A 9,659-nucleotide genomic window follows, 5' to 3' on the forward strand; every position below is an offset into this window, starting at 1 on the left:
CTTCTCGACCTGACCACGGGCTCCTCTCACCGCACCGCCCCCTCTCACCTTCTATCAATTTCACCAAGCAAAACAAAGAGCTCAGATCTACAAGGCGGAGGGGATTGGGACTAGAGTATCGAATTCACTCACCACCATGGCCGCCACCGCCGAAAGGGGGCTCCGCCGCCGCCGAGAAAGAGGGATCCTCCGCCGGAGCTGCCGCCGGAGCTGAAGATGTCGGGCAGTTTCGGACAGTTCTAGTCGGGCAGTTTCACGAGATGGGGTGCTAATTAATTTGGACTCAAATTAGGTAAGACATGACTTAACGCAAATTGGACTAGTTGACTAAGGTTTTAACGCATGTGTGGCCGTGAGCTATTTTCTCCATTCAAACCGTCGCACGAGAGCTATTTCATTGAAAGATGTCGCATTGCTTCCAATTCGATGGAAAGATGTCGCATCTGAGCTATTGGCACGAGGTGGAGTGGGCGCAGTTAACATAAGTTGTGTCTTTCCTGATGTAGTGGTCGAACCTGCAGGTGCCGCATGCGTATGAGGGTGAGCCTCTTGAGGGTTTGCAGTGTTCTCCCCCTGCGGGCGTTTGTGATTGCCTTCAGCATCGATCATAGTCGTGTCCCCAGCATCCGCTGATTCATAGTACTCCCCTGGTGGTGCATCACCTCTACCCATCCCTGTCCATCCAGCATCTCTGCCACGGGCTCCACGGCCACCCCTTCCACCGAAGCGATTTTGACCAGGTCCGGGTCCAGCACCTCTGAACCACTCAGCCCGTAGCTCCTTGAAAACAAGTGATGATTTGTCATGGATACCTTCCCCATGTTCTTTGTACTGGTGCCCCATATGGCCGCAGACCTCACACCAATCCGGGAGACTTTCGTACTTCACCTTGAATATCTGGGGTTGCCCATCTTGTATCAGGCTGACCCCGTTCTTTAGATGTTTGAACACATTGATGAGAACCCTTACTCTCGAAAATTCCCCTCAAAGTCTTCTGATTTGGGCTCCGCATATATGAACTCCCCAACTTTCCTTGCCAGGGGTTTGAGTAAAGGATAGAAACCATCAGGGAGATCATGAACCTGCATCTAGAGCTCTATCGTATCCAGTTCAATCAGAGATGGTTTTGTGAACCCGTCGTACTCAGCCAAGATCACCGTGTTGTCGTGTTAGTTCCGGGCCCCTTCTTCCATGACTTGCTCCCAGTCGCCCAAGCATGCGAATTGCAAAGTACAAAGGTTCTCCTCAAGCGGGCGAATCTGAACTGTCCGGGCTAGATCTCATGCTGCCCACATGGTTTTGAATAAACCATATTGGTTGTATTTCTTTTGCGTATGGACTCATGTTATGGCCATCCAACATGTTGTAGTCGGAGGCAGAGGTTCCTCCTTCTCCACCACCACATCGTCCATGTACTCCTCCTCGAGGCCAAGCTCGCTCATCAACGCCTCTAGATCCGACGCCGCCCTCGAACTTGAAGCTTTTGTAGCCATCTTTATTCACTGACACGAGAAAAGATTCAATCGGGTGTCGAGCGAAACCCTAACCGACCCCAAACAGACGAACGAGAGCGTCAAGACCGAGAGCGCTACGGAGAGCGCCCTTTGATCGGTTTGAACGCCGGTGACCGGTGCAGATGGAGGAAGGGTAGACGAAACCCTACGGTGACGAGCAAGTCGTCACTGAGGGGAGAGAAACCCTAACGCCGAGGGTATTTTTTAGGTGCCCTCACTTACTTGTGAAAAGGAAAATGGTCTAGCCCCATTTCTAGCCTTCGTAGCCAGCCCAAACTAGGCCCATTATCTTGCGAGGATAAGCAGCGCGGTGAGACTGAGCCAGTGAACGACGCGCCACTCCATCCCTCACGCCTCGCAGTTCGTCCCAGCCTCCCCACATGTCCGCCGCAGTGCTCCCCTCCGTCGCCCCCGCCAGTGACTCCGGCGGCCACCATGGCGCCCTCACCGCCGATCGCGCCGCGTCGCTCCTCGCCGCCTGCTCGACCGCCCGCCGCGCCTCCGAGCTTCACGCGGCCGTGGTCCGCAAGGGCCTCGACAGCGACCGGGCCGTCGCCTTCCGCCTGCAGCGTGCCTACGCCGCGTCCGGCCGCCTCGACCACTCGCTCACCCTCCTCGGCCGCACCAAGGACCCCACTACCATCTTCTACACCTCCGCCATCCATGCTCACTCCTCCCGCGGCCTCCACCTCCCCGGGCTCGCGCTCCTCTCCGACATGCTGTCTGAGGGTCTCCTGCCCACCGCCCACACCCTCTCCGCGTCCCTCCCCGCTTGCCGCGGGCTCTCCCTGGGTCGCGCCCTGCACGCGTACGCTTTCAAGCTGGCCCTCTCCGGCGACTCCTACGTCGCCACCGCGCTGCTCAGCATGTACGCGCGGGCGGGGGACGCCGCCGCCGCTCGTGCTCTTTTCGACGAGATGCCAGACCCGCACGTCGTGTCTGTCACGGCGATGCTCACCTGCTACGCGAACATGGGAGCGCTGGACGACGCGCGCAGGCTGTTCGACGGGTTGCCCAGGAAGGACTTCATCTGTTGGAACGCGATGATTGACGGGTACACGCAGCACGGGAAGCCTAATGAGGCGCTCCAGTTGTTCCGGCGGATGCTGAGGTCGAGTGCTGAGCCTGACGAGGTGACCGTTGTGCTGGTGCTGTCTGCGGTTGCACAGCTTGGTACGGTGGAGTCAGGGAAGTGGCTTCATTCCTATGTCAAGAACAGTCGGTGTGTTCAGCTCAATGTCAGAGTGGCCACGGCACTCGTTGACATGTACTGCAAGTGCGGAAGCTTGGAGGACGCCGTCGCCGTATTCCACGGCATTGGTAACAAAGATATCGTTGTGTGGAACGCCATGATCAATGGCTATGCAATGCACGGAGACAGCAGAAAAGCACTGGAGATGTTTGTGCAATTGCGGGATCAGGGCCTGTGGCCGACAGATATCACCTTCATTGGTTTGCTCAATGCGTGCAGTCATTCTGGGCTGGTTGAGGAAGGCCGCAGCTTCTTCCAGTCGATGGAGCATGAGTACGGCATCGATCCCAAGATCGAGCACTATGGTTGCATGGTGGACCTTCTGGGTCGTGCGGGGCTCATAGAAGAAGCATTCCATCTTGTGCAGAGCTTGACAATAACACCTGACGCTGTCATGTGGGTGTCACTGCTTGCTGCATGCCGGCTTCACAAGAACATGGCGTTAGGCCAGCGGATTGCAGACTTCCTTGTTGCCAATGGGTTAGCCAACTCAGGGATGTATATCCTCCTTTCCAACATCTATGCAGCTGTCGGTAAATGGGAAGAAGTGGCGCGGGTGCGCTCGATGATGAAGGCTAGTGGCATCCAGAAAGAGCCTGGGTGTAGTGCTATTGAGATAGACCGCAAGGTATATGAGTTCGTTGCGGGGGATATGAGCCACCCCTGCACCGACGAAATATATGCCATGTTAGACAAGATGAATGGCCTTGTGAAGGAGCATGGACATGTTCCGCAGACAGAGCTGGTTCTGCATGACCTGGACGAGGCCACCAAGGAGAAGGCACTTGCGGTCCACAGCGAGAAGCTTGCCGTTGCATTTGGACTGATAAGCTCGCGGCCTGGGTCGACGATCAAGATTGTCAAGAACCTACGGGCGTGCTCCGACTGCCATGCAGTGCTCAAGCTGATATCCAAGATCACTAGCAGGAAGATCGTGTTCAGAGACAGAAACAGATTCCACCATTTTGTCGACGGGTCCTGCACTTGTGGAGATTACTGGTGATGCCGTTATGGCATCTCAAACATTATGCACGGTAAATAGCGCTACTGACATTTCTGCTCTAGTGCTTATCAACTGATGTAAGATATGTGTTGTGGAGTTAATCTTATAAAGAGAGAGAGAAAATGGAGAAAACAATCGATAGTTGAGATACAATGCTGATGTGTGAACTGCGTTGGGGAGAAACCAAGAGTTTCACTTTTCACTCTTCAAATTTACCCTTGACACTGTCAACCATAAAGTGGTGGACAAGTATAAATGTCACTCGTAAAGATGGGAAGATTTTTGTAACGAATTTATCTTGCCTGTATGTCAGCCATCGTTTGTGTTAGACTGCAGGGGCATATAACGCTCTAAATTTGAACTATTTCTTCCTTCCCATCAAAACAAATATATACCTCCCCTAATTTCTCTGGCACATACTACTAAGTTATCTAGCTTCCTGTGATTGCGCTCATGCATCTAGGATCATTTGCTATTGCTATACCTACTGCTACTGGATTACTCTTTCAGTGAACTGCATGCGTCCGAAAGCTGAGTATGCTTTGACAAATTGGAGCAAGTTTCTGTCAGTTCACAGCTTATAGTATTTCGGATAGTCCGACAGATTATGAATTCAGCCCAGATTATTTTTAATGAATTATTATTTTAGATTTGCGGCTAAATTATTTCTTGACAGTATTTTCAGCACAGTATCCAACATTTTCCATGTCGCTTGACACATTTGACAGGTTTCAGTCAAGCCGATGAGCTTTCCTCCTGATGCACAGGCACACTGATTTGAGAAACTCTTTGATGTTTCCCAGCTAGCAAAATTGTATTTATGATGTTCCACAACATACCTTTTGCATTTTGCTGAATTTTAAGCATTCTTAATTTGAGTGTATATGATGTAGCTGTAGCTCCTGTGGGAGTAATTTTAGTTGGTTCTAAATCTTGATTTAAACAAAAGAATGCAGACAGGTGAAATGAGGAGGACGGGACAAAGGAAAAGGCCAAACTGTCCCACCTCTGTCCCCAGATCAGCAGTCTGACCGTCTGAAGAACTGAAGTTCTACATAATTCAACATTTAAACAGCATAGCGTGCTCCAATTAGTGACACGGGCTAACAAAACTCGTACATTTGCAGTCGGGAACACAGCTTTGTGGAAGCATATCTTCACGTCACAAGATATTAGCTTGTGTCCTGACATTAAACATAATAAAATGGCAAGTCGCAACAAATATCCAGTTGGACAGCACATAAATTGCAAGAATGCGGTTACTGATTGATTGTGAAAGCAACAATTGAATAGAAAAATAAGTCGAAGGAGCTGCCACTGAGAAAATGTTCGACAAATGGTGGAACAAGGGATGGTGACAATGCAAATTTCTTCTTTCAGAAAGGAAAAATATTTGCAAGGCATGCAACTAATCCACATCTGACCGCATTTTATTACCTCAAGATACCGCATCAAGGGCATCAGCACCCAAGAATAAACTGCACAATTACTATTCGCAACAGTCATCCGGAGTGCTTGGGAACAGGCTGGAGGGCGGTGCATATGACACCTTGCTTGTGTTATAATTTATTTCGAAACAGGTCCCCGGGTTGGCCAAGCTGCGGAGCTCCTCGCTTGGACTGGCCAGATGATGGAGTGTTATCGTCATCTTCTTTATTGCTGTGGACACACCAAACAGCATATCCACTAAGGCAAAATCATGTTCCAATCCTCTGAAGTTACGGATTTCCACTTCCTCAAGGACATCCAAGGTGTAAGATGTACTCCAGTTCTGTTGCTGACAACAAGCGCAAACTGATGTGCACGGTGTATCCACCTGAAATAAAGAGAAAGTATGCTCAAGACTAACTGAAGACAACAGAGGAATGGTACCGAAAGGTCAAGATGTACCATCAGTAATAGCTACCAAAGAAATACTCCCTCCGTCCCAAAATTCTTGTCATAGATTTTTCTAGATATAGATGCATCTAGATACTAAAACATGACTAGATACATCCATATCTAGACAAATGCAAGACAATAATTTTGAGACAGAGGGAGTAGATCCTTAGTGCAAACATAGTGCTATGAGAAAAACCTATTTTTGTAGAATAACACCAAACCTAAGTATTGTACTTGTACCACCAGTTGCCAGCTATCCATATTAAAAGAATTGCTTCAAATTTATTTGAGGTCAAGGCCTCTAACAGCATCTGTTAGTGCTCATGGCCCGCATAGACACTATCAGTTGGGCTCACATCGGCACCAATCTTGTAACATACGTGTCCAGTCTTCGAAGTATCTTTCAAATGTGTGAGGCCTAACTTGACATCCATTGAACTGCTCCATCTCAACATAGCTACTGGTGACTAAACTAAAGAGAATCAATAAATACAAATTATGTAATGGCAGAAAAATGAAAATACCGAAGTGGGTTGAAGTAGAACTAAAACAGCCTAGACTACTGAATCAGCTACAAGATCAAAACTGAGGCCTTTTGCACCTCTGGGACATGCCTGAGGAATTGACTACATGACTGAAATCAGGTCAATTTCACAGTTTCATGAGTTCATGTATTTCTAAACATAAAAGTTGGAGCAAAGCAACAATATTAAATCAACAGAATATGCTGTTAGCAGATCATGCCTTAGGGTGAGAATGGCGTAAATGTTTTTCAATCAATTAACATCACTCCAGCAATAACCAAAGTACTAATCCCTCCGTTCCTAAATATAAGACCTTTTAGAAATTTCACTATAGACTATATACGGATCAAAATGAGTGAATGTACACTTTAAAATATGACTACATACATCCGTATGTAGTTTATAGTGGAATCTCTAAAAGGTCTTATATTTAGGAACGGAGGGAGTACATAAGAGAAGTTCTTATAACTTTACCTCTAAGTTATCAAGTAACGTCAGCTTCAGCTCTCTAATACCAGGACATTTGCTCAGCAGATGGAACACAGAAGGCCCAATTGCATGTCCTTTTGTGTGTAACCACAGGGACAAAATCTTAATTTTGGGAAGCCTGGTTATGATACCCATCAAGTATTCATACTGACTTAAATCCTGCAAAAGTAAAAGAAGACAGCCAAAACTGAACAATGTAGTTCCAAAAGCAAACTGTCTATTCATGAAGACTGCTTTTTTTTCACAAACCAATAGATAATACAATGAACTTGTTTGAAATTATGTTTGCCACTGAAGATTTCCAGGGTAGAAGAATGAACAATTTCAAAGCTAATTCTCTAGAAACATATTCTGAGTTTGACATGAGAGTATGATCTAAGCTGTTTCAATAATAGTTGTTCTTGTTGTTCCAACTCTTGAGTTAGTAAGTCATAACAAGCAAGTATACAAAATTAATCTATTGAACTCTAAAGGTAATTTTGTGGCATCAGTTTGCTAGCTTCTTGCTAAGTACTAGTGTATTTCCACATTAAAGAGAAGGTTACTCACGCGTTGATAGTTCAGTTTGAGGTCAAGACAGGAGACAGTTGGAAAGTGCTGTAAGAGCATCACATAATCCTGAAGGAGTGCGTAATCAAAGCGCCCATAAACATGAATGTCGAAGGTGGTCAGCTGCTGAAGATTCTCCACATCACCGAACAGCACGAAACTCGGATCAAATGCATCACTCCACCAGAGAACCTCCAGCCTCGATGCATAAATGGCAGCGACTGGCTTCCTCCAAGCAAAGCAAGCATGCACATTCAACGCTCTGAGCATTGGCGCAACAACAGTGAGCTCCCCAAGTCCATGCAGAATATCCAATTCAAGACGCTCAAGTGTCTGCGAGATGATGCAGAGGCTGACCACTCCCCGGGCCCTGGCGATGCAGAGCTCCCGCAGCGCTGGGCACCGTGGCGACGAGACCATGTCCCCGAGCTGGAAACCACACTCCAAATTCACGTGTTCTAAGCGCAGCTCAGTGAGCCTGGCGAACACGCCGGTCGGTGGGAGCTCCAGGTCGACGAACCCTAGGCGCAGCCATACCTTGGCAGCCGTATCGAAGCAGGGCAGCTCGAAGGTGCGGCACTGCCAGGACAGCGCCTCCGCCTGCCCCTTCTCTTCCCCCGGCGTCCTGTTGTAGAAGTAAAGCTCTCCGCCTGCGATGAGGCGGCTCGCGACGGTGCGGAGCCAGGCGTTAGCGCCGGCGTCGTCGCGGCACGCAACGTGGAAGAGGCGGAGGGCCGGACCAGAGGCGCTGGCGGCGAGCGCGGGGACAACGGAGGCCGGGTTAGAGGGGAAGGGGAATCGAATCTCCGGGAGCTGGGCCCAGATGCCGCGCCAGCGGCGGGAGAGGACGCTGGTCCGGGCGGCGGCGGGGGTTGAAGGGAGGTGCAGGAGGATGGAATGGAGGATATCGTCGGGGAGCGCGCTGAAACGATCCACTCGACCGCCGGTGGAACCCAAGGAGAGTTCCTCGATCTCGGCGGCGAGCTGAACGGCCCAGTCGCCGTCACCGTCGCCGCCGTGGTTACCCACAGGAAGAAGCATTTCGGGGAGGCGAAACCGTTAACGGGCAGTATAGAGGCCGAAAGCTATGGTGGGGCTAAATAAGGAAGGTAGGTCTTGCCTGGGCCGTAAAGCCTCGTCATATTGAGCTTCCCTGGGCCCATTTTACTTGGTAACTACTGGCCCAAACTTCACAGCTATTGCAGGAAGATTCTTGTTTTTAAACATTTCCCTTTCTTATTGGGTTTTGCTAGGACGCGCCCTAGTTTTTCTTCTTGCGGGGATAAACGGAGAATGTTAATTTAGGATGGGTGGCATGTCATTCGTAAAAAGCTTACAATACCATTTGTATCCGATCCTATGCCGCATGCTTCGCCCGTAGACGGATAAGGCCATGATTAACCTATCAGTGTCATTGTGCCAACAGGAAGTGTCAAGTAGAAGCGAAGGCGTAAAGAGGCTTAGAAGAAGACGAGAAGAGCGAGCGGGTAATTCAAATTGTGTATGGTATAGAGTGTACGTGATCGAGGGGTCCGTGGGCCATGTAATCGAACTATGCAAATATATAAGCAACGGTCGTCATCTGTAGAAAACATCGTTAAGATGAATTGATTCTGAACCTCTAGTTCTCTCTTATCCCCTCTATAGGATCTGAAGTAAGTCTAGAGAAGGGTGTAACTTGACCAAATCTCTATTATTAAAGGGGATCTGCCGTCGTGAACCACCCCGCACCGACAAAATCGCTAGCAACATCCCGCGCCGAAACAAACTTCAGCGTAAACAAAGGAGCACACACACACAAATCGGGGAAACAACTGCATCCCACGAACGCACGTCCCATGCCCGGTCTCCCACACCACGTCACTTTCGATCCCATCTCTCTACTGTGAAAGGTCTCGCGGTCCACCACCTCTATCCCCCATCTCGCGGCGGCACGGAGGTTTGCGTCCTCCAAATCCGTCTCCACCAACGTCGTGCGCTCGCCGCTGCACACTAATCTTGCGACGACCCGAGGCCTCCTTCGTGCTCCAGCCAGAGTGCTACCTCCTTGCTCCGCATATGCTCCTCCTCTTGTACCGGGGATGTCGCCGCGGGGCAGGGAAGTCGCGACCATGGTCGTGGGCTTTTGCTACGACGTGGTTCTCGGCATGGAGCTCATCTCCGTGTTTCTCTACATCCAACACACCTCGCCACCGTCAAGTTGCCGTATACAACCACGACCGCTATTGCATTCTTGCCCCTCAACCCGTGTTGTTCACCACATCATCCATGCCCAAGGTGAGTAAGGTGTCGTGCAGCTGTTTTGAGAAAACGACTGTTGTTATTGCTGACTTTCTTATTTGGACATGGATTCGATGGAGAGACCATGCGATTTGGAGTAAGTAGGAGTCCTCGATCAGAAGGAAAAGTTCAGCGCACTCTATCCATTTGATGAAATGCGGCTAGAA

The 9,659-nt window shown here is 49.5% G+C and overlaps 2 protein-coding genes across 2 annotated transcripts; one reads left to right on the plus strand and one right to left on the minus strand.

The window, feature by feature from the left end:
• Positions 1–1,894: 1,894 nt before the first annotated feature.
• Positions 1,895–4,652, plus strand: LOC123426337 (pentatricopeptide repeat-containing protein ELI1, chloroplastic). The gene is made up of 2 exons (XM_045110147.1): positions 1,895–3,800; positions 4,498–4,652. The coding sequence occupies exon 1, from the start codon at positions 1,895–1,897 to the stop codon at positions 3,767–3,769; it is 1,875 nt and encodes a 624-aa protein (XP_044966082.1). The 3' UTR covers positions 3,770–3,800; positions 4,498–4,652.
• Positions 4,653–4,925: 273 nt separating this feature from the next.
• On the minus strand, positions 4,926–8,290 carry LOC123426338 (F-box/LRR-repeat protein At5g02910-like). The gene is made up of 3 exons (XM_045110148.1): positions 7,213–8,290; positions 6,649–6,822; positions 4,926–5,585 (listed from the first exon to the last, which is right to left on the minus strand). The coding sequence occupies exons 1-3, from the start codon at positions 8,251–8,253 to the stop codon at positions 5,259–5,261; spliced, it is 1,542 nt and encodes a 513-aa protein (XP_044966083.1). The 5' UTR covers positions 8,254–8,290; the 3' UTR covers positions 4,926–5,258.
• Between the last annotated feature and the right edge of the window lie 1,369 nt (positions 8,291–9,659).

Source organism: Hordeum vulgare, chromosome 2H (genome assembly GCF_904849725.1).
Source record: "Hordeum vulgare subsp. vulgare chromosome 2H, MorexV3_pseudomolecules_assembly, whole genome shotgun sequence".
NCBI classification, from domain to species: Eukaryota; Viridiplantae; Streptophyta; class Magnoliopsida; order Poales; family Poaceae; genus Hordeum; species Hordeum vulgare.

What these genes read in the sequence shown, in the direction of transcription:
- LOC123426337 (XM_045110147.1), top strand. Translation starts at nt 1,895, where the DNA reads ATGTCCGCCGCAGTGCTCCCCTCCGTCGCCCCCGCCAGTGACTCCGGC.
- LOC123426338 (XM_045110148.1), bottom strand. Translation starts at nt 8,253, where the DNA reads ATGCTTCTTCCTGTGGGTAACCACGGCGGCGACGGTGACGGCGACTGG. An exon ending in TCAAACTGAACTATCAACGC is followed by an intron (nt 6,823 to 7,212) that starts GTGAGTAACCTT and finishes TTACTTTTGCAG; the next exon opens with GATTTAAGTCAGTATGAATA. An exon ending in CGTTACTTGATAACTTAGAG is followed by an intron (nt 5,586 to 6,648) that starts GTAAAGTTATAA and finishes TCTTTATTTCAG; the next exon opens with GTGGATACACCGTGCACATC.